This window comes from Bos taurus, chromosome 23, assembly GCF_002263795.3.
Source record: "Bos taurus isolate L1 Dominette 01449 registration number 42190680 breed Hereford chromosome 23, ARS-UCD2.0, whole genome shotgun sequence".
In the NCBI taxonomy this organism is placed as follows: Eukaryota; Metazoa; Chordata; class Mammalia; order Artiodactyla; family Bovidae; genus Bos; species Bos taurus.
The window spans coordinates 31,817,200-31,843,595 of NC_037350.1; the positions used below are offsets into that span (position 1 = coordinate 31,817,200).

At 39.7% G+C, this 26,396-nt stretch overlaps 2 protein-coding genes and 1 non-coding gene across 4 annotated transcripts; 1 reads left to right on the forward strand and 2 right to left on the reverse strand.

The window, feature by feature from the left end:
• Nucleotides 1–1,605: 1,605 nt before the first annotated feature.
• H2AC6 (H2A clustered histone 6) lies at nt 1,606–11,789 on the reverse strand. Of its 2 annotated transcripts, NM_001205596.1 has the most exons (2): nt 11,231–11,789; nt 1,606–1,768 (listed from the first exon to the last, which is right to left on the reverse strand). In NM_001205596.1, exon 1 carries the CDS (start codon nt 11,736–11,738, stop codon nt 11,346–11,348), a length of 393 nt encoding a protein of 130 aa, NP_001192525.1. In that variant the 5' UTR covers nt 11,739–11,789; the 3' UTR covers nt 1,606–1,768; nt 11,231–11,345. The 2 variants fall into 2 exon arrangements, with proteins under 2 accessions (NP_001192525.1, NP_001341951.1); NM_001355022.1 differs by lacking the exon at nt 1,606–1,768 and having other exon boundaries at nt 11,280–11,789.
• Nucleotides 11,722–11,805, reverse strand: MIR6531 (microRNA mir-6531). The gene has a single exon (NR_107804.1). It is a non-coding gene; the product is annotated as a microRNA mir-6531 (primary transcript).
• Nucleotides 11,806–12,037: 232 nt separating this feature from the next.
• On the forward strand, nt 12,038–25,058 carry H2BC4 (H2B clustered histone 4). Its single transcript, XM_059880733.1, has one exon. The coding sequence runs from the start codon at nt 12,069–12,071 to the stop codon at nt 12,447–12,449; it is 381 nt and encodes a 126-aa protein (XP_059736716.1). The 5' UTR covers nt 12,038–12,068; the 3' UTR covers nt 12,450–25,058.
• Nucleotides 25,059–26,396: the final 1,338 nt, after the last annotated feature.

Consider the following 26,396-nt stretch of genomic DNA (forward strand, 5'->3'; position numbering starts at 1 on the left):
TATCTCACTGCAGGTCTGTGTTATGTGTACATACATGTGGTTATATATGTATGCACAGACATACCACTTTGTACAGGCTTATTGTATAGGGATTTTTAAAAGATGAAGCTGGGTGTGGCCTTCTATTAATCCAGCCTTATGAATTCATCAGCTATTTCTTGAGTGACTAGAATATGCTAGGCAATGTCAGACTACAGCTAGCAATACAGCATGGACCATCCAAGCCTCCAGCCCCAAATGCACAGACTTTAGAGTAGCAGAGATATGGTTAAAACCAGACCTTGACTGCAGAGGAAAGAGCAGAAGGGGCAAAGGAGAAGGCAGATTGAGAAGATGTGCCTTCTAACTCCTGTGTAAGGAAATGGCCATTGAACCAGGTAGTTAATGAAACTCTTCTTCCCTCTTGGTATCATATTTCATTTCTTCATGCCAGGGTGGAATTTGGGGAGCCTGTTCCTATTCCAATATTTTATATACAGCTCTCACAAAATAAGTGGTGTTGAAAAATTAAATAATGTTATTTGTGCTGTTCTTTAGAGTTCCAAACAATTTTTTCATTCTCATAGTTACTTAAGGTACATATTACCTCCATTTTACAGATGAAGAAGCTGGGGTTCAAAATGAACTTGACTAAGGCCACAGTTTTTAAAGATAAGAACCTTAAGTCCTTGAATTTCTGATCGTTTTCCACCATCCCAGCAGAATATTAGAACAATTTCCATTTTGCTGGAAAGCAGGGTTTGTTATTTCAGTATTGTTTTGTGTGCCTACCAACAGAGGACAGGTTACATAAACGGTGAGGCATCCCCAAAGTACAAAAACATTAGACAATGCACAGTACCCTCTGTGTTCACATTTGGAAAGTTTTCCAAGATATACTGTTAGAGAAAAGAGCAACTGTATCAGTCAGCTATGTTTTAAGAACGAAAGTTGGAGATAAGGGGAAAGAAAAAATACATTCTCGCTTGACTCATATCGGCATGAATTAACAACAGGCAAATATATAAGGAGAATAATGTTACTTAGGGGGCAGTGGGGCAATCCAGTAAAGGAGTGGATTCTCAACATATGCCTGGTTATTTCAATTCCTTTGGACCCTCTCAATGTATCCTGGTGATCCATTGGCTAAGACTGTGGGCTCACATTGCAGGGGCCCTGAGTTTAATCCCTGGTCAGGGAGCAAGATCCCACATGAAAGAAAGAAAGTGAAGTCACTAAGTTGTGTTCCATTCTTTGCTACCCCACAGACTGTAGCCTGTCAGGTTCCTCCATCCATGGGATGTTCCAGGCAAGAATACTAGAGTGCGTTACCATTTCTTTCTCCAGAGCATCTTCCTGACCCAGGGATCAAACCCTGGTCTCCTGCATTGCAGACAGATTCTTTATCATCTGAGCCACTTTAAAGAGCCCAGATCCCACATGCTGCAACTAAACCTGTGTTCTGCAACTAAAAGCTGGCAAAGCCAAATAAATAGATAATTTTTAAAATGTATTACTTATTCAAGAAATTAGATACATTTTGTACCAAAGATAGCTTCTCCACAATAATAGTTCCCATCCCTCCCCTTTCACTCTCCTTATCCCCAAGACACACAGTACACACAATGAAAGAAACCCAGAGTAAGTTTTTAATAGAAAAAATTTTGCACGTGCAGGATCAATCAGTGATATCAGAACACTGACACCAATCCATTTATTTCTGAGCATTGATGAGTTTGACAGACACTCTGGATCGAGGCATCTCTTTGTAACAAGAAGCTTTTGAAACCTAAGGGAAGAGAAGAAACCAAAGTAAATGTATTTGGGAACTTCTTTCTTAACCTTCCTCAACATATGCAGAAAAATGTACCAATCTGTTTCCTCATAACTGGTTCTATTCTTTCTGAGTATTGTGCATGCTAAGTCACTTCTGTCTTATCCGACTTTTTGTGACCCTATGGACTGTAGCCCCCCAGTCTCCTCTGTCCATGGGATTCTCCAGGAAAGAATACTGGAGTTGGTCGTCAAGCCTTCCACCAGGGGATCTTCTGAAACCAGGGATCAAACCCACGTCTCTTATGTCTCATGCATTGGCAGGCGGGTTCTTTACAACTAGCGCCACCTCATTTCCTCACATACACACTCCCTGTGGTAAGAGGACACAGCATCCCTGGAAAGATGCTCTAATTTTGCTCTTCAGATAGAGTTGCCAGATTTGGCTAATCAGTTCAGTTGAGTTCAGTTCAGTCACTCAGTCGTGTCCGACTCTGCAGCCGCATGAGCTGCAGCAGTGCGCCAGGCCTCCTTGTCTATCACCAACTCCAGGAATCTACCCAAACTCATGTCCATTGAGTTGGTGATGCCATCCAACCATCTCATCCTCTGTCTTCCCCTTTTCCTCCTGCCCTCAATCTTTCCCAGCATCACGGTCTTTTCAAATGAGTCAGCTCTTCACATCATATGGCCAAAGTATTGGAGTTTCAGCTTTAACATCAGTCCTTCCACCCAGGGTTGATCTCCTTTAGGATGGACTGGTTGGATCTCCTTGCAGTCCAGGGAACTCTCAAGAGTCTTCTCCAACACCACAGTTCAAAAGCATCAGTTGTTTGGTGCTCAGCTTTCTTTATAGTCCAACTCTCACATCCATACATGACTACTGGAAAAACCACAGCTTTGACTAGAGGGACCTTTGTTAGCAAAGTGATGTCTCTGCTTTTTAATATGCTGTCTAGATTGGCTAATAAAAATACAATATGCCCAGTTAAATCTGAATTGAAGATAAACAACAATTTTTGTTGTACTATAATATGTGTGGTTGTTGTTGTTTAGTCTGTAAGTGGTGTCTAACTCTTTGTGACCCCAAGAACTATAAGCCCCTAGATGATTGTGTCCATGGGATTTTCCAAGCAAGACTACTTCAGTGGGTTGCCATTTCCTTCTCCAGGAGATATTCCTGATCCAGGGATCGAACCCACACCTCCTGCATTGGCAAGTGGATTCTTTACCACTGAGCCACCAGGGAATCCAGCATAGCGTGTCCCATACAATATTTGGGGGCATACTTATAGTAAAACAATTATTTGTTAATTAACTGATATTCAAATTTAACTGAGCATCCTATATTTTATCTGGCAACCATATCCCTAGATGCTACTAGGAGGAAACTGGTTAAGTGCACTTGAGCATATCAGCCCAGAGGGACAAGAAGTCCCTAGCCTGGTGTTACAAACAGAACTTTCTGCACTGACAGACATGTTCTATATCTTTGCTGTTCAAAGCAGAAACCACCAGCAACTTGAAATATGCTTAGTGCAATTGAGGACCTGAATTTTTTTAAAATTTCATTTTATTTAAATTTAAAATGTCACATGTGGCCTGTGGCCTATATTGGACAGAGTAGCTCAAGAATCAGTCATGTATCTCCCTCCAAATGTAGCAAATGGAATTTAAAACCGTTGGTGGTTAAAAAGTTTCATCACCTAGGAATAAACTCACAAATCCTTGCATATTAATGATCTGTTTCTGTGCAGATAGAAGTTCTGTTGCCAACACATTAATCCGGAGTATTCACTCAGAGTATTTCCTGAGTATCTATTATTTGGGATGATGGGCTAGGATATGGAGATGTATGATAGAATTTTTCAACAAACTCTCTCCATAGAAAATCGTGTTAACTGGATAATCCCAGTATTAGAATGTAAAAGGCTCTGAGGTGCCCCTATGTGCTGAGCAGGCATTGTAAGGAATGAAACAGCATTGACTTGGTCACATACGCCAGCTGAGTGCTCCTTTTCTTTCCATTATTCTAAACAAACATTTAGTAACCATAGACCCAATAGGGCATTAAAGAAGATTCTTTTATAAATCATATTGGCCAGCAGAGAAAACAAACCAATGGCTCAGACCATAAAGCATCTGACTGCAATGGGGGAGACTTGGGTTGGATCCCTGGGTTGGGAAGATCCCCTGGAGGAGGGCATGGCAACCCACTCCAGTGTTCTTGCCTGGAGAATCCACATGGACAGGGAAGCCTGGCAGGCTACAGTCCATGGTGTCACAAAGAGTCGGACACAATGGAGCAACTAAGCACAGGGCCACTAAGAGTTATCAGAAGACATTGTCTGATGAGGTTAGTGCAGAAACCTCTGGAAGAAGGTAGAGTATGGAAAACAAATGCAGCATACGGTGTTTCCAAGTTTCACTGCAGCCCTAGTAGCTGTGTAGGGCAGTGGGAAATGTATTAACAATGGTTCATTTCAGTTCAGTTGCTCAGTCATGTCTGACTCAGTCATGTCTGCGACCTCATGGACTGCAGCACACCAGGCCTCCCTTTCTATCACCAACTCCCGGAGTTTACTCAAACTCTCGTCCATTGAGTCAGTGATGCCACCCAACAATCTCATCCTCTGTTGTCCCCTTCTTATCCCACCTTCAATCTTTCCCAGCATCAGGGTCTTTTCAAATGAGTCAGTTCTATGCATCAGGTGGCCAAAGTATTGGAGTTTCAGCTTCTGCATCAGTCCTTCCAATGAATATTCAGGACTAATTTCCTTTAGGGTGGACTGGTTGGATCTCATTGCAGTCCAAGGGACTCTCAAGAGTCTTCTCCAACACCACAGTTCAAAAGCATCAATTCTTGGGCCCTCAGCTGGCTTCCCTGGAAGCTTGGACGGTAAAGCGTCTGCCTACAATGCGGGAGACCCGGGTTCGATCCCTGGGTCAGGAAGATCCCCTGGAGAAGGCAATGGCAACTCACTCCAGTATTCATGCCTGGAAAATCCCATGGACGGAGGAGCCTGGTCGGCTACAGTCTATGGGGTTGCAAAGAATCGGACACGGCTGAGCGACTTCTCTTCTTCACAGCTGTCTTTATACTCCAACTCTGACATCCATATATGACTACTGGAAAAACCTTATGTTTGACTAGACGGACCTCTTTTGGAAAAGTAATGTCTCTGCTTTTTAATATGCTGTCTAGGTTGGTCATAACTTTTCTTCCAAGGAGCAAGTGTCTTTTAATTTCATGGCTGCAGTCACTATCTGCAGTGATTTTGGAGCTCCTGAAAAATAAAGTCTGTCACTCTTTCCATTGTTTCCTCATCTACTTGCCATGAAGTGATGGGACCAGATGCCGTGATCTTAGTTTTATGAATGTTTTAAGCCAACTTTTTCACTCTTACTTTCATCAAGAGGCTCTTTAGTTTATCTTCACTTTCTGCCATAAGGGTGGTGTCGCCCTTATGTAACAATGGTTACTGGGCAGATATTTTTATATAGAAACAGAAATAACCATGTCCTTTCTGGGCTCTGAGTGTGCTTTCTGGGGTGCAGCATCCATTCCCTGGTTCACTCACCAGAGAGTTGAGTCCCAGGCCCTTTCTGAGAAGTTGGGATGTCTACATGCCATGCTCCCCTTCATGGAACAGTCTAATGGGGAAAGGCAAACAACATGGGATCTTATAAAGACAATCTTAGACTGTATTTTAAAGGCTCTCAACAGGATGATTCAAAGAAAGTAACTTGGAGTGAGAAATAAACAGAGGTTACTTTGTTTATTTTACTTTTTATATTTGAGGTTACTCTACACATGCTTCTTTTAACACTTGACACACAGATGTTTACAGAAGGTAATGATCTCTCCTTATATAACCTCACATAATGGGGCTTTTATTTCTAGATGGGAGACACCCTCTCTTCTCTAGTTTCTTTTTTTTTTTTTTCTTATTTATTTACTTATCTATCTAATACTGCTTTGCTTTGCGAAGGGTTGAGTGTATCTTAATAAATTTTAATATATTGCCAGGAATTTTTCTCAAGAGATTATACAACTGTGGCAATCCTTTCTCACCCTTATCATCCTAAGTCTTACTAGTTTTCGGGCTTGTCTATCCATAGGTGAAGGGCTTCCCTCATGGTTCAGCAGATATTTACTTATCTATCTAATACTGCTTTGCTTTGCGAAGGGTTGAGTGTATCTTAATAAATTTTAATATATTGCCAGGAATTTTTCTCAAGAGATTATACAACTGTGGCAATCCTTTCTCACCCTTATCATCCTAAGTCTTACTAGTTTTCGGGCTTGTCTATCCATAGGTGAAGGGCTTCCCTCATGGTTCAGCAGTGAAGAATCCACCTGCAAATGTAGGAGACCCATGTTCAATCCCTGAGTCAAAAAGATCCTCTGGGGAAAGAAATAGCAACCCACTCCAGTATTCTTGCCTGGGAAATCCCATGGACCGAGGAGCTTGGCAGGGTATAGTCCACGGAGTCACAAAGAGTCGGACACAGCTTAACAACTAAAGAATAACAACAACATCCATAGGTGAGAAATGCTATTCCTTTGTTGCTGTGATATGCATAACCTAACTTCTAGGAAAGTGAACACTTCTATATATATTGGTTTGTTTTTTCTCATATGCATTCTCTATTTGAATTTGATAAAATGTATACAGTATCCTCAGAGAAGGCAATGGCACCCCACTCCAGTACTTTTGCCTGGAAAATCCCATGGACGGAGGAGCCTGGTAGGCTGCTGTCCATGAGGTCGCTAGAGTTGGACACAACTGAGCGACTTCACTTTCACTTTTCACTTTCATGCATTGGAGACGGAAATGGCAACCCACTCCAGTGTTCTTCCCTGGAGAATCCCAGGGAGGGGGAAGCCTGGTGGGCTGTCGTCTATGGGGTCGCACAAGAGTCGGACACGAGTGAAGCGACTTAGCAGCAGCAGCAGCATACAATATCCTGTTTAATATTTCTTTTCTATTATTGTTTGCGCTTTTCTTAGCAGTTTGCAGCTGTTCCTTGTAAATTAAAGTCATTAACCTTTTGTGTATGATGTTTTGCAAATCCTTTATTTCGATGTACTGCTTGTTTTGTACTCTCTTTATGGTATATTGCATCTTTATTTTTATCTTATGTTGTCTGTGTACCTTCCTATATGGCATTTGTGTTTCCTGGATGGCTTAATAATGACACCTCCCCCTCAAAACACACATGTACAAACTGAGGTTATAAAAAATCTTCCCTAAAATTTCATTTAGCATTTCTATTTTACATTAGATCATTAATCCATCTGGCTAGATCAATTTCAGATAGGTCTGTCTGGAGAAGAGAACGAGCTCACCAAAAAAATCAGAGGATGGGCATTGCAGAGAATGAGATCAACAGTACAAGTGTCTTGAAGTACCAAGGAGCCTGGCAGGTGGAAGAGAGACCAGTGTAGCTGGACAGAGAGATGTAATGAAGTCAGGTAGGTAGACTGAGGCTAGAGGTGGTCATGGATGACTCTTCAGGACATGGAAAGGAGTATGGTGAATAAATTAAGATATGTATTAAAGGTATGGGTAATGTGACTTACCAATTTCTATTGGTGCTATACTGATAATGCTTATTAAGTTTTTTCATAAATTTGTCTACTTATTAATGATACAGTTTTCTGGGTTTAAATATAGACTATATCTGCCTTTTGGTAGATCTCCTGATGATGCTAATGTTAGTTTGCTACAAGATCAAGGTGCTGAAGTAAGAAAGAGAGGGAAGAATTCTGGAGCTACATATATGACCCCTGATTCTTAATTTTAGTATATATGGGAAACCCTCAATTAAATTTCTAATGTCTTCTAATAACCCACATGCATTATGCTTAACAGGAATATTTATAATTGAGTTCAACAAATAACAAACCCTTAAAAGATAACCTGCTTCTAATTTTAAAATACATACAATTATTTTTTACAAGTGATTATAAGATGTACCACACTTGTAAAAAAAGAGCTCACATGATACATTTAAAAAATAGAAAGTGAATGGCTGACAGATGGAGTAATGGGAGGATATTGCTGTACAGATTATTTGGAAATTTTAAACAAGATTTTGTAACTGATTGTGTTGTATTAAACTGATCTGTAGAGTTCAGAATATCCTATATAACTGAATGATGATTCTGTCTCAATCTCACGTCTCAATAAATCTCTGAGATAAACTTTTGTCCCTAGTGCCTAGATGTCTTCAGTAATTGCAAGGCATAGGTTTACCATTCTCATCAACTTGCCCCAATTTAAATGGTCCTCTCCAGGACCCTTGAGGCATGGTAGATGGAAACCTACTCAAGGGCTGGAAACCAAAGAAAGCTACTGAGAGTTTATTGCCCACTAGAGAATTTCCCCAAGTGGTAACTAGGGCTTTTGGATATAAACAGTGACATTTCAAAGTTGGAGGCACAAAACTATGTTGGAGAGGAGAAGCTAGGCCTGAACAGTGAGGAATGTTCTCTGGTTGGGGAATGGCCTCTTAACAGTGTCTCTTAGGTAACAGCTTGTCAAATGACACCTTCTCTGTTTCTTTGAAGCTCTCAAAATAAGTGGCCAATGCAAACTGAATTTTTCAGAATGAGTTTTCTACTGGTAAGAGAAGATGTTATTACCAGCCTGTTAGTCTGTGTGTAATTAATGTCACCTCTGGTAATAAACTGACCCTCTAGTATTCTAGCCCTTTATTAGGTGCTTCCTAATGGCTCAGCCTCTGACCCAACTCAACATTTTCTCAGTGTCATTATCAAGTGTTTATTGTATGCCAGGGTCTATGCTATCAACAATTTAACAAGATGGGATCCTTGACCAAAAGGAGGTTTTGATGAAATACAGAAAATTAATACACTGTATCATTCACTCTTAAATAGTCCAATACAAAATTTTGTTATTGGAATCCAGAGGGGAGAATTTAAGTCTTCTCTAATTCCTTTCTTCATTTACCACAATAAATTACCTTATCAAGTCCTATGGTTTTTTACCAAACCATCTTTCCACTTGTGCCCTTGTTTCACTTGTCACATACTAAATGTGTATTGGATAACACAGAAATATGTGGCTTTGTAAAGCAATCATCCTCCAATTAAAAATAAATTTGAAAAAATGTAGGAAAAAATAAAAGTGCTGTGTGAAAAATAACAAGTGTGGGTCACACATTCTGAAGATTAACCTCCCTTCCAGAATGTATATTCCAGGACGATCACCTCTCCTCTTTGTCTTAAAATTCTCAAGAAATTAGGATGAAATTAGTAACACTTGGTATGTGGGCAAAGTTAAATCCTTTATGTATTATTGAGTTTTACTCTTTTCATAATTCTGATAATCTCCTAGAGAGCCATTGGTTATAAAATAGCCAGTGATTAGAAGTACTGGCTTCCTGACTTTGGGGCTTAGACAAGTTGTTTATGTCCTCTTCCGTTCCCTTTCTCTTTAAAATTGGGATAGGAATAAATAGTACTTATCTCTAGGATTGTTGGGTTAAACTAATATGCTGGACCAACAGTGACACACATAAGTGCTTAGTAAGTTTTGGTTATTACTCTTGAGCCCCCTGCATTCTAATGTCAGAACTCATACTGCTGAGCCCATCTTTTCATCACAAGAAAAGGCATACAGGAAAAAATGGACGCAGGAAGTTGAGGTCACACACCTAGTTAAGTGTTGGAGCTGGCAAGCTGGCAAGTTAACGAAAAGTATCCCAAAGTTTATATAAAGCAATTCCAACCTAAGAATCCAAGTTCTCCAACATAAAGGTATTGTTGGGCAGAAAGAACACAGTCCTCTTAGGGTACCCCTACCTGAGGTTGGACTTTCCCCAAACGGATTTTCAGTCTGGCTATCATTAAAAACCTGGGAGGTTTTAATGCGTGGTCATCAAGATGCTCATTTCTTTTTCTGCCACTTTGCCTTCACCAAACACCCATACACTAGCCAGGTCTTTGGTTAGTGGTTTCAAGGCCAGGCTGGGGGTGGGGCTGGGGGGTGGGGGTGGGGTGGGTAGCTCAGGAGGAGGGGAAGAGCGGGATGGAAGCTCCAAGACTGCAGGATGTCTGTGTCAAAGTTAAGAGGAAGGTGTGTCCAGGGGAACCAGCTACTGTTTAGATGATCTGTCCCCACACATCTGGATTTGAATGCTCCAAACCAACTGATTTCCATGCAAAACGCTTCAGTGAAGCCTCAGGAGTGTTTGAGTGTGGGTGCGTCTCCCTAGGCTGCCTAGGTCCCACATTTTGGCGTACTCAGCCTCCTTGTCTACTCCTTTAAGTACAAATTGAGTCATCCAAAATACTTTATGAGACTCAATCCTGGAAAAGAGGATCCTAGGGATTTTTGTACAGTGCTAGGTCCCCTGGTAGCTCAGACGGTAAAGCGTCTATCAATGTGGGAGACCTGGGTTCGATTCCTGGGTCGGTAAGATTTCTTGGAGAAGGAAATGGCAACCCACTCCAGTACTCTTCCCTAGAAAATCCTATGGACGGAGAAGCCTGGTGCAGGTTACTGTCCATGGGGTCGCAAAGAGTCGGACACGACTGAGCGACTTCACTTTCACTTTTCACTTTCATGCATTGGAGAAGGAAATGGCAACCCACTCCAGTGTTCTTGCCTGGAGAATCCCAGGGACTGGGGAGCCTGGTGGGCTGCCGTCTATGGGGTCGCACAGAGTCGGACACGACTGAAGCGACTCATCATCATCAGCAGCAGCAGCAGCAGCAGCAGCAACAGTAGTCAACTATTTTGGGGAAGACTACAGTCCTGCTCTAACCCTTTAAGAGCTGCGTTGGGAACCTAGAAACTTGAACCTTCTCATTCAGGCACTAATCTAGGGTTCCTGGAGAAGGCAATGGCCACCCACTCTAGCATTCTTGCCTGGAGAATTCCTTGGACAGAGGTGCCTGGCACGCTGCAGGCCATGGGGTCGCAAGTCAGACACGACTTAAGAATAGCACACAATCCACCTTACATACAAAACTACTAGGTTAGAAATTAGCCCCAAATATCAATTTGTAAATGGGGGAGAAGACACAATTCAAGTCTAGATTGTCTGTTCTAAGCTACCACATGTTAACTCCAGGCAGCTTTTCAGAAGCCCCTTTCTAAACACGTGCTTTTGTTTCAAACGGTAGTTTGAAAGTTAACCGGAGACCCTGATTTCCTTACTTAAGGACATGAAGGGTTCATTGCAGAGCGAGGCGTCTGAGCAGCTCTGGCCATCTTGCTCGGCACATTTGCTCTCATCATCCAAGTAATGTCAAAACAAGTTTACCGAGACCAATTAAACCTTTAGGCCTTACCTTCCAAAGCCATATATCACCTCACTATCAGAAATGCGTAACTACTTTGTGAATCAGGCCTTAATCAACTTACTTTATACTTTGAACCTTTTGTAAAAATAAAAGGTAATTTTCTTGTAATGCTTTAGCTTTCGTAAAAATTTTACTTACCTTTTTTGCTTTTTTTACAAATACAGTGATACCAGCTCTTCTTTTGAAATAGTGGGGGCTCTGAAAAGAGCCTTTGGGTTTGAAAGCACTTCCGGAAACTCAGGTCTCAGTCCAATTACTTGCCCTTGGCCTTATGGTGACTCTCGGTTTTCTTTGGCAGCAGCACCGCCTGGATGTTAGGCAGCACACCACCCTGAGCGATGGTCACACGACCCAGCAGCTTGTTGAGCTCCTCGTCGTTGCGGATGGCCAGCTGTAAATGGCGCGGGATGATACGGGTCTTCTTGTTGTCGCGCGCCGCGTTGCCCGCCAGCTCCAAGATCTCGGCCGTCAGGTACTCCAACACCGCCGCCAGATACACCGGGGCCCCAGCGCCTACACGCTCGGCGTAATTGCCCTTACGTAGTAGACGATGGACTCTACCCACCGGGAACTGGAGCCCCGCCCGCGAAGAACGAGACTTGGCCTTTGCTCGCGCCTTACCTCCTTGTTTGCCACGTCCAGACATAGCAAGTATAAAAAAGGAGCAAAAAACAACACTGTCTCTCAAAGTACACCAAGTCTAGAAGTAGGTAGAACACTGCTGCTTTTATAGGCATTTCCTGGGGAGTAAATCCGGTTGTTTGATTGGTTATTAACGAGACTCAGCGAAATAGCCAATAGAAAAGCTGAATTTCCATACCTTATTTGCATAGTTCTGCCCATAGATGACAACCTTGCTGTTTATCTTCCAATTAACTAAGACACGCTCTGCATCCCTCATTAGCATAAAGGCCCTATAAGTAGCAGAAATCCGCTTCTTATTTTCCATTTATCTTTCTTGTTTTCAGGTTTTAAAATGCCTGAGCCAGCCAAGTCCGCTCCTGCCCCGAAAAAGGGCTCCAAGAAGGCAGTGACCAAGGCCCAGAAGAAAGATGGGAAGAAGCGCAAGCGCAGCCGCAAGGAGAGCTATTCTGTGTATGTGTACAAGGTGCTGAAGCAGGTCCACCCGGACACTGGCATCTCGTCCAAGGCCATGGGCATCATGAACTCCTTCGTCAACGACATCTTCGAGCGTATTGCGGGCGAGGCATCGCGCCTGGCGCATTACAACAAGCGCTCGACCATCACCTCCAGGGAGATCCAGACGGCTGTGCGCCTGCTGTTGCCCGGGGAGTTGGCCAAACACGCCGTGTCCGAGGGTACCAAGGCTGTCACCAAGTACACCAGCTCCAAGTAAACTTGCCAAGTAAGCGTCTTTACACCTAACCCCAAAGGCTCTTTTAAGAGCCACCCACGTGTGCACAGAGAGAGCTGTAATCTATGTACGATAGACTTTCATTAATGGGCCTAAGGACTGACGGAACGAGTACGTTAATCTGAATGAGAAATTATAAAAAACTGAAAAGGGGGCTGGTGTATTGTAATATCAGTTTAAGAGGCTTGCAATTCGACAAGTCTCCATTACAGCTGAACTGAGGACTAGTAATGGAAAGCGGGGAAACTAGGCGGGCTGAGGAAAAGGACTGCAATTGTATTCAGCATACAGTGTGAAGCACACAAAATTCCCAAACCAGGCAGTCGCTGGGCGGGACGGGTTGAGGGAGGGGAAGAGCGCACTTCGGAGTAACGTTTCCATTCTCTAAAAAAGGTGAGTAGACTAAAGGCATAAAATCTGCTACAAAGGAAACAAAAACCCTGTGTTCTTCAGTGTTCAGTTTTCTCTGACACCTAAGAAAAATACAGAGGCCTGTCTGACGCTTGCTAGTCAGGCCTCCGTTGGAACAGCTCCACAATCACTGGCTGCCTAACCTGGAAGGTATGCTAAAAAATGATGTGCAGCCCCGGCCTAAATAACGTAGAAGTGTAAATATAGGTCAATGGCATATGCTTTTCACACCAGCTCCTCAAACTATGTTTCCAAGTCCCTTAACAGCTGTCATAGGATTTTTTTTTCTATACCTCTGGTTAGCCTGCCCCATGCTTGAGGATCCAAATCAGACCAACCTCTCCTCACTGCCTAATCTGTTTACCCAAAATAGGTTCAAACATGGGTTTGAAAATTAGGTTCAAACATAGGTTCAAAAAACCCAGGCTGCCTACAAGATTTTTATTTCGTTCTCTTCCTGTTTTCCTCACATATAAATTCTGGTTTGTCTTTGTTGGATGAAGTAATTCTTGCTTGATTTCTCTTCAGTACAAGAGCAGGCTGGCTAATCATTAACACTTGACAGTTTATTTCTGAAAAGTCCACCGAGACATTGTTTACCTGAGTCCTACCTTAGGAATCAATAGAAATGTGACCTGAATATATACCTCGTCTAGCCCTGGGCACTTTTGAGTTTCCTGTTTCTCTTCCCTTGGCTGCATGCTGAAATTTATTTTTGCCCAGTTTGCTTCTTGATTTGGTGTTTAGATTGGATACACATTAGTGGTTTTATGATTAGATCATTAAGTGATTGGTGCAGTGGTAAAGAATTCACTCCACCTGCCTCTGGAGGAGATGCAACCATCCCTGGATCAAGAAGATCCCCTGGATCTTGTAGATCTTCTTGGAGTAGGAAATGGCCACCCACTCCAGTATTCTTGCCTGGAAAATTGACTGAAGGACTGAGCCTGAGCAACTGATCGCCCATGCACAGTAAGAGATTTTGTTACTGTTGAGTCGCCAAGTTGTGTCCAACTCTTCGTGACCTCATGAGCTCTAGACTGCCAGGGTCCTTTCTCCATGGGATTTCCAGGCAAAAATACTGGAGTGGGTTGCCATTTGCTTCTCCAAGGAATCTTCCGGACCCAGATATTGAACCTGAGGCTTCTGCCAAGTCTCTTGCATTATAGGTGGATTCTTCACCCCTGAGTCACCTAATTGGTGGCAAAGCACAAGGTCGAATTTGGTTCATTTCTTAATCTTTTGGGGGTTGTTTGAGGATTCTTATATAATCTCTGGCAATTGAGAACACAGAATCAGGAAGCTGGTGTTTATCTTTCTAGCCTTTGATGGGATCCACTGTATTTGGTGTTTTGTGTCTATATACTGTGTGTTCTTTTAACTAAAAATCAGAGTTTCTTTCAAAACTGTTTCTGTGATTACTCAATACGAGTCCAAATAATTGTTTTTATCTGCAAAAGCAATATTCCTGCTTCAAAAATAATGTAAATATAAAATGGCCACCTAAAACTTTTTACCTTAATAAAGTTGTAGACCCAACAGAAAACTGAAGGAAAAAAAAAACAAGGAAATAGAATCTTCTTCATGGAATTGGCCTGTCTTGGTATCCTGAAGCCTCAAAAGTTTATGATTCAGTAATTCAAAAATAATAATAATAATAAATTGTCTCTTCTTTAAGTAAAGTTAGAGAGGAGAGAGAAGAAATATGCTATTATAAATAGAGCTATTGAATTACGTTAAAAAAGAGAGAGAGCACTTCCAATACCTGTTTTAAAACAAACATTTAATAGTTTACAATCCTTAAAGAGTTCATTGTGAGGGATGTGGTCCTGGAAACTAGAATTTCCTACCAACCTTTGAAGGATATGAGAGACTTTACTCATATTCTGAGCGATGGTGTTCCCCAAGGCATTTCTAATCATAATCACATTTGTTTGTTTAACCGATTAACATACTTAAATCTCTGTGCTGTTTTTAAATTAAATATCTTTAATTTTTGTTACATTTCACAATTAGCTCCTCTAAAAATTGTACGGGTGATTGAGAATCTTAAAGCTTTATGAATACAAATAATTTTAAAGAAATTATCTACTTCAGCAGGAAATTTTAAAAATTATAATGTAAACTCAAATTTTAAATAGCTTATATAAAGGCTAAACACATCAATTTAAAATAAGAGGAAAATCAAATTCTCCTGATTCTTTAAATGTGGCTACATCTTAAGTGGTTACTCAGGCAAAAAAATACAAAGTTTAACTGGATTTAATTAGTGGTGATTGTTAACAAGTTATGAGATAAGAAACAGAACTACTCCACTATCTTCAAACAACTTAAATATTTTAATACATGGCATGTAATTCTATAGGAAAAAGTCAAATATTTCTAATATAACTTTTTGGATAAATTTACTGGCTTAAAATTTTGCTTTACAAAATGGATCTATGTCTTTTTATTTATTATTGTCATAATGTAAAAGTAATGTTACCATAATATTCTAGTTAACACAAGTTTAGGGATTATTTTCTTTCAAAAAAAAAGAGCTAATTTAAATTTGCTAAGTTACTTCAACTCGGTTTAGTGATTAGATGAGTTAACATCTATTTATTTAAAATTCTACATTATGTTAACCATGCATTGAACTAAATTATCACAAGATAGTGATAAAGTGGATAGGTAATGTCACTTTTAAAATGGAATTATTTTTTATAAGATTACAAATCATATTGAATCAGTGTGTCAACTTAAATCGTGAATTCAAAGTTTATAGATACTACAAAATTTAGGTGGTATTAAATTGAGTAAATGAATGCCTAATCTTTGGATAGCTGAGCAATTTCTAAATTGGAGAGTACAAAATACACATCACTAAAAACAATTAGAACTGTGCAAGCCTTTTATTTTTACACAGTTGAGAATGATCATAGATTAATAGGTTAGAGAGCATATAGATGCCTTCGGAGAATGGGAATAGGTATGCTTGTTTTTGGCACTTTAAATTTGTAAAGGGTGTAAGTAAAGGATACATGTGAGCCCAGAGAACAAGGAAGGTTTTGAATGGCCTCCCAGTTTCTTTATGCCTGTGAGGGAATACAATTGCCTGCTTCCTAAAAGGGCTGTTGTTAATACAAACAGCTCTGACTCTAACCAAGTACTATAGCTACAGAGAAACACAAATCTATACACAGACAATGGCTATGTTTGGTCTATTCATTTAATGGGAAGTTGTTATTGTTCATTCAGGTGACATGTGTGTGTAAGTCACTCAGTTGTGTCTGACTTCTTGCGACCCCGTGGCTCCTCTGTCCATGGAATTCCCCAGGCAAAAATACTGGAATGGGTTGCCATTCCCCTCTCCAGGGTATCATCCTTATCCAGGAATCAAACCTGGGTCTCCTGCATTGCAGGCAGATTTTTACCATCTGAACCACCGGGGAAGCACGCATTAATGTAGTAAATTCAATTTAATATGTGCTGTCTTATTTATGCTAATAAAGTAAATGCACCTTAAAGCTGCTGTTAAAAACTTTGAATTTATAATTATATTTATCAACCATCCCCTCAATAAAAATTGACTATCCAAATCTCTCATAACTGTTGGTAAAACCACCCACAGACTTTATAGTCATGTAGCCAAAAATAACTCCAACAGCAAGCACAAACTAGTTCAGATTTTACAAAAATGTTGATTAGCTCAAAGACGTAACAAGTGATTGAATCTTGCCTTATCTCCAATTAGTATAACTTGAAAAACCATAAAGGTGGGACAGTGAACATTAACAAGCCAATTTCATGTTATTGTTTCAAAATATATGGATTTTTTTTTTTACAACCTGGGAATATCTGTAATCCTTTTAAATAATAAAAAATGAGATCATAGATAAAATATTAGAACATATCAATCTATATGACCCACTAACTGCTAAGGAGATAATACAAATAATTTAAAGTATAATTACCCAAAAGATTTAATTTTTACTATAAAAATTTTATTTTTTACTATACCAAAATTTTACTTCTAACCAAAATAATAATGATAATATGATCTACATCTGAGTAGTCTCAAACTCTTATCATTTGAAATTGTACTGAAAATTCCATGTGACTTGTTTTTTCTTCACTTGACATGTTTCAATTATCAGATGTTTCCTGAAACTAATGTTAGCTACATTTGTCATATATAAAATAAATGCAGTCTACACGAAGACTTCAACAGACACACCTCTATCTAATATAAAATTAAAAGTTGTATTAAAAGAGACATTTTTAAAAAATGTCAACTTTTAACAATGCTATGCTTTGCTTAGTCATGTCTGACTCTTTGCAACCCCATGGACTATAGTCCACCAGTCTCCTCTGTTCATGGCGATTCTCCAGGCAAGAATACTGGAGTGGGTTGCCATGCCCTCCTCCAGGGGATATTCCCAACCCAGGTATCCTGAGTTGCAGGCAGATTCCTTTTACCACCTGAGCCACACGGAAGCCCTTAATAATGCTAGAAAAGGCCATTTCCAGTATTTTAAACTATGAGTGTTTTTAAGCTTCAGGACAAATGGATTATTTTTTTCACATAGTAAACACATTTAGAATTTTACCACTTGGATATACACTCTCATTGGAAAGTGAATCTGGAGGCTTACTAAAAGATTTTCAGAATTTTGGAGGTAGGAAGTTTTCCTCTTAAGATTCTACAGATCCAGATGAGATCTAGAATAGATCGCTTTTTCCTTCTTCTTCCTTTTGTGTTACTCTTTGACCTTTTCTCCATTATCTGTTTTTTCAATGATTAGATTTCAGATTTGTTCTTCCCAAGTATTAGAAGACTCTCTGTGTTTGGCTTTCCCAGGTGCTGCAGTGCCTGCCAAGGCGGGAGTCACATGAGACATGGGTTTGAGTCATGGGTTGGGAAGATCTCCTGAAGGAGGAAATGGTAACTCACTCCAGTATTCCTGCCTGGAAAATTCCATGGACAGAGGAGCCTGGCCAGCTTCAGTACACGGGATCATTACTGAGAGAATGAGGACTCACAAGTATTTGAAAATAATTTTAAATCCTTAGAACGTAGTCCTCTGTACCTTGACTAAACGTTCTTGAACAAAAGACTGTGTACTCCATAATCTATTTCTGAGTATGGCTTAAGTAGTTAAAACTGCAATTAGAAAAAATGACACTTATTTAACTTAATTCCATGAAAATGATCTTTGAGAACTGTTCTTCTATTTTCAGTTCAGTTTAGTTCAGTTCAGTCGCTCGGTCATGTCCAATTCTCTGTGACCCCATAGACTGCAGCACACCAGGCCTCCCTGTCCATCACCAACTCCAGGAGCTTACTCAAACTCGTCCATTGAGTCAGTGATGCCACCCAACCATCTCATCCTCTGTCATCCCCTTCTCCTTCTGCCTTCAATCTTTCCCAGCATCAGGGTCTTTTCAAATGAGTCAGTTCTTTGCATCAGGTGGCCAAAGTACTGGAGTTTCAGCTTCAGCGTCAGTCCTTCCAATGAATATTCAAGACTGCTTCCCTTTAGGATGGACTGGTTGGATCTCCTTGGAGTCCAAGGGACTCTCAAGAGTCTTCTCCAACACCACAATTCAAAAGCATCAATACTTCGGTGCTCAGCTTTCTTTATAGTCCAACTCTTACATCCATACATGACTACTGGAAAAACCATAGCTTTGACTAGATGGACCTTTGTTGGCAAAGTAATGTCTCTGCTTTTAATAAGCTGTCTAGGTTGGTCACACCCCACTCCAGTACTTTGCCTGGAAAATCCCATGGATGGAGGAGCCTGGTAGGCTGCAGTCCATGGGGTCGCTAAGAGTCGGACACGACTGAGCGACTTCACTTTCACTTTTCCCTTTCATGCATTGGAGAAGGAAATGGCAACCCACTCCAGTGTTCTTGCCTGGAGAATCCCAGGGATGGAGGAGCCTGGTGGCTGCCGTCTATGGGGTCACACTGAGTCAGACACGACTGAAGTGACTTAGCAGCAGCAGTTAGCAGCTAGGTTGGTCATAACTTTTCTTCCAAAGAGCAAATGTCTTTCAATTTCATGGCTGCAGTCACCATCTGTGGTGATTTTGGAGCCCAAAAAATAAAGTCTGTCACTGTTTCCATTGTTTCCCCATCTATTTGCCATGAAGTGATGGGAATGGATGCCATGATCTTCATTTTCTGAATGTTGAGTTTTAAGCCTACTTTTTCACTCTCTTTCACTTTCATCAAGAGGCTCTTTAGTTCTTCTTCACTTCCTGCCATAAGGGTAGTATCATCTGCATATCTGACGTTATTGATATTTCTCCTGGCAATCTTGATTCCAGCTTGTGCTTCTTCCAGCCCAGTGTTTCTCATGATGTACTCTGCATAGAAGTTAAATAAGCAAGGTGACAATATACAGCCATGACGTACGCCTTTTCCTATTTGGAACAAGTCTGTTGTTCCATGTCCAGTTCTAACTGTTGCTTCTTGAACTGCATACAGATTTCTCAAGAGGCAGGTCAGGTGGTCTGGTATCCCATCTCTTGAAGAATTTTCCACAGTTTATTGTGATCCACACAGTCAAAGGCTTTGGCAGTCAATAAAGCAGATGTAGATGTTTTTCTGGAACTCTCTTGCTTTTTTGATGATCCAGCAATGTTGGCAATTTGATCTCTGGTTCCTCTGCCTTTTCTAAATCCAACTTGAATATCTGGAAGTTCATGGTTCACATACTGTTGAAGCCTGGCTTGGAGACATTTGAGCATTACTTTGCTAGCATGTGGGATGAGTGCAATTGTGCAGTAGTTTGAGCATTCTTTGGCATTGCCTTTCTTTGGGATTGGAATGAAAACTAACCTTTCCCAGTCCTGTGGCCCCTGCTAGTTTTCCAAATTTGCTGGCATATTGAATGCAGCACTTTCACAGCATCGTCTTTTAGAATTTGAAATAGCTCAACTGGAATTCCATCACCTCCACTAGCTTTGTTCGAAGAGATCTCTAGTCTTTCCCATTCTATTGTTTTCCTCTATTTCTATTTCTTCTATTTAAGACCTATCAATTAAGTACTTGAAGATTAAAGAGTTTTCAAATATTTCTTATTATATATGTGATTGCCCTCATGAACTTTTTGTTCTCCTCCTCTGTTTAATGTGCAGATGACAAAATGTTCCAAAGAGGAGACTAAAACCCACTACAACTGACAATAAGAGTCTTGATCAAAGTGGGGAAGTTGATAGACTTTGATGCTGGAAATGGTGAAGATATAGCCTATCTAAAATGAAAATACTGATTGAGAGTTGGTGGAATATATTACACAGAGGCAGCCTGTCACATTATGCTTCATAGCCAATCATGAGAATTTATAGAGAATCATCATTATTTTTAAATCCTCTTTGATCTATGTAAGAACAGATTGTCCACAGTGAACTCTTTCCTACTGAAAATAATGTACAAACATGATATCCTGTTCATGGACAGTCTGCAGGCATTTTGTTCCTTCTTTCTATTATATAGACATCTTTTTTGACCTTTTTGGATGAAATAATCTATTGTTTGATATACCTTATACACAAGTAAACAGTGTGCTAATAATTAATAGAACAACTTTGAATTACTGTTTGACAGACCTACTATTCTGAGCCTGTGGGGTGATAATAATTACCTACTTATGAAGATCGGGTGAGGATTAAATGAAATGACAAGTTAAAATATTTGTCCTAGAAATGATATGATGCCAGTAAAGTGACAGCACAGTATTGCTCCCTGATGACTAAAGTGTAGCCCCTGGAGACAGAACCTCCAAATTTAACTCCCAGCTTGCCAACTATTAGCTGTAAGACTGATGCAAGCCATTAATCTCTCTGTGCTTCTTCTCTATCTTGAGGATGATAGTGATAGCACGTACCTTCTAGATGTTTGTGATGATCAAAGACCTTTAATGAAAAAAAACCAAACACCTTTAATGCATAGAACACACTTTGAAGAGTGCCTGGCCCATAGTAGGTACTCACTTTTTGTGTGATGTTTGACAAGTTTCACTTATATCCTTCTTTACATCCTAAAGGGAACTAAGGCAGCTTATGACTGAAGACCTTGATAGGAATTTCAAAAGCAATATGAAAAGATTGCCAGTGGATTCCACTGAATTTACATTGGCCCAACAAGTTGAACGAACATGCATTTTCTTTCTCCATTTATATTTGATTAGGTCCCTAAGCATATACCTAAGGACATAAAGAATGATAGCTGTCATTTGTCTTGAAACTTCCAGATTTGTAAAGATGTATAGATTCAGTACTTTGCAGTCCAACAGACCTAAATTCAAAAGCATTTAAAATGAGTTAGCTTTTCCAAACTTTCACCTTGTGCAATCCTGGATGACTAAGCATAAAAATAAATTGGGTCAAATACACAGTTGCCTAGACTCTGATTAATCTTTTTGGACTCTGAAAATCAGCTTGATGTATCCTCAGGTACTATGCTATGCTATGCTAAGTCACTTCAGTCGTGTCCGACTCTGTGTGACCCCATAGACGGCAGCCCACCAGGCTCCCCCGTCCCTGGGATTCTCCAGGCAAGAACACTGGAGTGGGTTGCCATTTCCTTCTCCAATGCATGAAAGTGAAAAGTGAAAGTGAAGTCGCTCAGTCGTGTCTGACCCTCAGCGACCCCATGGACTGCAGCCTATTGTAAATTAGGAAAAAGAAAGTAAATTTGGAGAATCAGCAACTTTCTTATTGTCCCACCTCAGTTCTGAGAGAGGAAAATGAGGCTTTGATTTGCTTATTTAAAGACTCACATAACCTTATCATCTAATAAGCAATTTGTATTGTAATTAATAGAAAGAGCTAGTTTTGTCTTTCTATGGGTATTCATGGTGTTAGATGTCCCAGCTGCAGGCTCAGAGAGATGAAGGAACAAAAATGCTGAGGCTTGTCTCATTCTGTGAGGAAACTGACATAGATAGAGGAGGAGATACTGGGGTAAAACCTTGATCTTATCACTTTCAGCCCAAGTTCTCGAACAGTAAAAGAATTGGCTTCAAAAGCAATAAAGATAAAACCTTATTCTCATTTTCTTTTTTCTCTCCTCTACTCCTCTTCTTCTTTGTTTTTCTTTATTTTCTTTTCACTTTTTTCCCTAATATAATAGATCTTATCTCAGTTGTAGGACAAGATATAAAAACATCAAAGATTTAAATGTGCCCTTTTTATTGCTGGATTTGCATGAACAGTTCAGATGATAAATGTTACTCACTAGATTTTTAAACACATGCATTTTGGCTTTAGTGCACTGAAATACATATATTTTTTAAAATTGAAAGAAATAAATACAATTACATATTTAAGAATTCTACAGAGATGATGCAAGTTCTGAGATCTTGAAAGGAAGAATGCCTGCTAGCCTCCAAGGTGAGTCAAGGATACCAGCGAGCATCAGGGTGAAAGTTTTTTGGAGGTTCTGGAAAGTGCTCAGTATCTTTGACTCTAAACATTAGAGACTGAGCCTGACTCCATCAGTTCTAGACATAAACAGTGTGAGTGGATTGGATTTTTTTTTCCTGCATTCATATTTTTATGAGATATTTTTAGATAGTTTTGGTTTACAACAAAATTGAGAAGGAGGTACAGAGATTTCTAAAATATCCCCTACCTCCCCCACCACACACACACACACACACACGTAGCCTTGCCCATTATCAACATCACTCATCAGAATGGTATATATATACATTTTAACCAACCAAGGATGAGCTTATATTGACACAACAGCATGATCACCCACAGTCTGTAGTTGACCTTAGGATTCATTCTTGATGTTGTAGGTTTTATGGGTTTGGTCAAATGTCTAATGACATACTTACATTTACTGACATGAAACACAATTTGATGGGCTCTTCCCCCTGCCCTCTGTCGGTGGTCTCTTTCTCTCATGTTCTATACTGCAGTCAGATTTGCACGTGCTTTGTTTTTCTTGGTTTTTAGCCTCCCACATATGCTAGAACTCCCTCTTTGATATTTCTACCACAGAAGGAATGTAGACAGAGTAGCACTGTAGACAGAGTTGAATGTAGACAGGATGGTCTAAGGAAGGGTTCCTTCCCTTTCTCCTTTGGCTCTATGGACCATCCTCTGGTTCTTGTTCATTTAGAGGCTAAGGAGCCATCTTCAGTGATGATCTCTTGGAAAAAGACAGTCACTGTCCTCTTGGAGCTTACATCTCAGCTAGGGAAGATAGGCAACAAGCAATAGTTACAATAAGTAATTATATAGAATATGAGAAAGGAATTAGTGCTATTGAAAGGGAAAATGTAAAACAGGGGAATCAAGAGGATCAGTAGATATAATTTGTACATTAGCACTCATTAAAATGTTCAATATAATAAGAGTAGCTAATACTAGTGTAGCACTTAGTATGAGCCAGCTACTAGTCTAAGTGCTTTCCTCTGTTAACTCAGTTTATTCTCAAACAATAAAATGTTAGTTGCAAAGTGCTTACCCAGCTCTTGGAGGAAGACCCAGGAATGAGAAAAAGACGAGAAATCAAAGTCCTATACAATCTACTTTTGAAGTGTCTCGAGTACTTGTCTCTTCTTCTAGCACCCAAAGAGGAGTTGGAAAATGCACTTTGTAACAACCCAAGAAAGAGACTAAGCATTTGGGTATATTTCCATTAGATGCTTGATTTGGCTTATTGAAAAGTGGGGAATGACTTCATCTGCCAGCAGCCCAGAGGGACGAGCATCTGAGAGAAGGGAGGCTTCTGGGAACTGTTAAAACTACTTAATGTGGGAATAACAAGCTGGAACTCATCAACCTGTTGTCATGCAAGCGCCTTCCTCATTCCTCATAAGCGGTTCCACAAGGCTCACCACAAAGCACCTCACCCTCGAAAATCCGCATCGCCTGGCCTTCGTCACTATGTCTCCTTTGTGAAAAGCCCTAACACTCTTTCCTCACCTGATAAATGAGTACCCGCCCTTCAAGACTGAACTCAAACCTGACTTACTGGACACTAACTAGATCATGCTCATCTTTTATTTACAAGTGCACACAGACTTAAGCATTGGAGGGTTTGGGTTTACTGTAGAGGATGGCACACCATCCAACAGCTGTCCCACCTGGGAAACTCAATCTCTCCAAGCCTTAATTTCCTCAACTCTAAACCACGGAGTACCATTATAGGTACCTCAGAAGCTTGTGCAAGAATAAATCCATTGGTACCTATAAAGTGGTTAGAGCACTGCCCAGCACAGAACAGACACCCAAAGAACATTAGCCATTGTGATTATTGTTGTTCTGAGTCAGTATCAGATATTTGATGAATTATAGAAGTGAATTAATCAATCGATCTTTCTTTTTACAGGAGGAGCAAATGGGCTTTAGAAAAGTATTTTCCCACTACTGGTCACCGCTGGACTTTATTATATCTCAAAAATAAGTCAATGAAAATGACTGATACCAGAAGCAGATAAAAGATATTTTCAACAATCATAGAAAAATCAATGAGAACCTGGCTAAGGCATTTATTTTGAGTATAAAAATTTTAAATGGCTATTTGAGAAATTTGCAAGAAGAAAAATACATAACAGAAAATTAAATCTTAGTATCTCTTTTCTATATGTATATAAGACCTATGAATATATAAATATGAACATATATGAGATTCACCTATAAAAATATATGTCATTTAAAAACCAAATTTAAGTATCATGCTATGTATGTACATATATCGAGTTTTCTAGGTAATATGCCTAGAAACACATTTTTTAATGGGTATATTATTACTTATGCAAGTAGTCCTCTGTTACTGGCTATTTAGATTGTGTTCCATTTTTATGCATTATAAATCATATAGGCCACACTTCTTTGTATGTAAATCTCTGTTTAAATATTTATTTCCTTAGAATAGACTTCTGGAAGTAGAATACTAAATCCCAAGGTAAAATCATTTTTTAATGTTCTTAATATATACATTGTCAAATTGCCTTTCAGAAGGACTGTGCCAGTTTATAATCCCAGTATAATTTAAAAATTCTTGTTTTCATAGCTGTCATTTTTACTGAGAACACTTTTAAAGCATTGTTAACCAGATAGATTAAAAAAAAATTGAACTGTAATTTCCTTTATTATGAATAGAGGTAGTATTTTTTCCCATGCTTTTATTAGCCATGACCCCATAAAAAATAAACTGCTGTAAAATAATGGACGTGCCTGCAATCATTCCATGGGAAATCACCGTGTAAAGAATAAGTAGGTAGGATCTTAGGTTAAGATCAAGAAACAACTATTTATCAGGTGCCTCCTCTGTCCAGGACAATGCTGGAATAATGAACCATGTTTGGCCCTGTGTAACTAAAACTGCTTTTACCTACATTGTTTCATATAAGCCTCCTAACCAGTACATGAGAAAAGTGTGGCTATGGATTGACTTATGCACTGCCCCTCTCCAAATTAATTTACTAAGACCCTAACCCCTTTTGTTAACTATATTTGGAGACAGAGCTTTTAGGAGGTAATTTAGGTTAAAGAGGTCATAAAGATGGGTCCCTAATCCAATAGGATTCCAGGTCTCACAAGAAGAGAAAGAGGGAGCCATCACTCTTCTGGTGCGCATGCACTAAAGAAAGACTGTATAAGGACACAGTAAGAAGGCAGCCGTCTATAGGATAGGAAAAGAGGTGTCACCGGAACCTGACCATGCTGGCACCCTGGCCTTTCCTAGCCTCCAGAGCTGTGAAGAAATAAATTTCTATTGTTTATGCCACCAGTCTATTTTGTTTGAGTAGCCTGAGAAGACTAAGAGTGAGATGGGAGAAGCAGAGCCTTTTGAAGATAGACTTCTTGAAATAAAGTCCCAGCTTTCCTGCTCACTAGCTCTAAGACTTTAGGCAAGTTATGTGACTTTTCTGTGACTCAGGTTCCTCATATATAAAATAAATTCCTACATTTTCTACTATTTGAGGGAAAAATATTTGGGACAACGATTCTCACATATATACTGTATATATGTGTGAGCTTGTTTTTATGGTATATTTTAGATTTATAATGCAAAATATGAATCTTTTTTCTATGGATATTAAATTATGGAATCTAAGAATTTTTTAAAATTCCATTCTTTGTTATTTTTACAGCAATGATATATTCTGTCCATTCCATAACCCAACCCTAAATCACTGACAATTAATGGCACAACCTCTAAGGGATCACCAAAGTTCAGGGAAACCAAATACACGTTAAAAGAGAGTCCTCAGTAAGCTGTAATCTAAGGAGAAAAAATTTTCAAAGGGTCAGAATGTATTAGTAGGCTGTGAAATCAATCTCATGATTTACAACTAGCATTTTTAAAAAATAAAATAAAATAAACGATTAAAATATATCAGAGAACCCTTAAGGTAGCATTGTTTTCAGAGTTTTTGTTTCAGATGTTTGTGTGTATGTGCACATGTGGGTGCATGGATGTGAAGCAAAGAGAGTGAAAGAGATTTTTCTATTTTACTTTGCAATTAGAAGTTTGCAAGTCTCACCATCTGATTTCTTCTG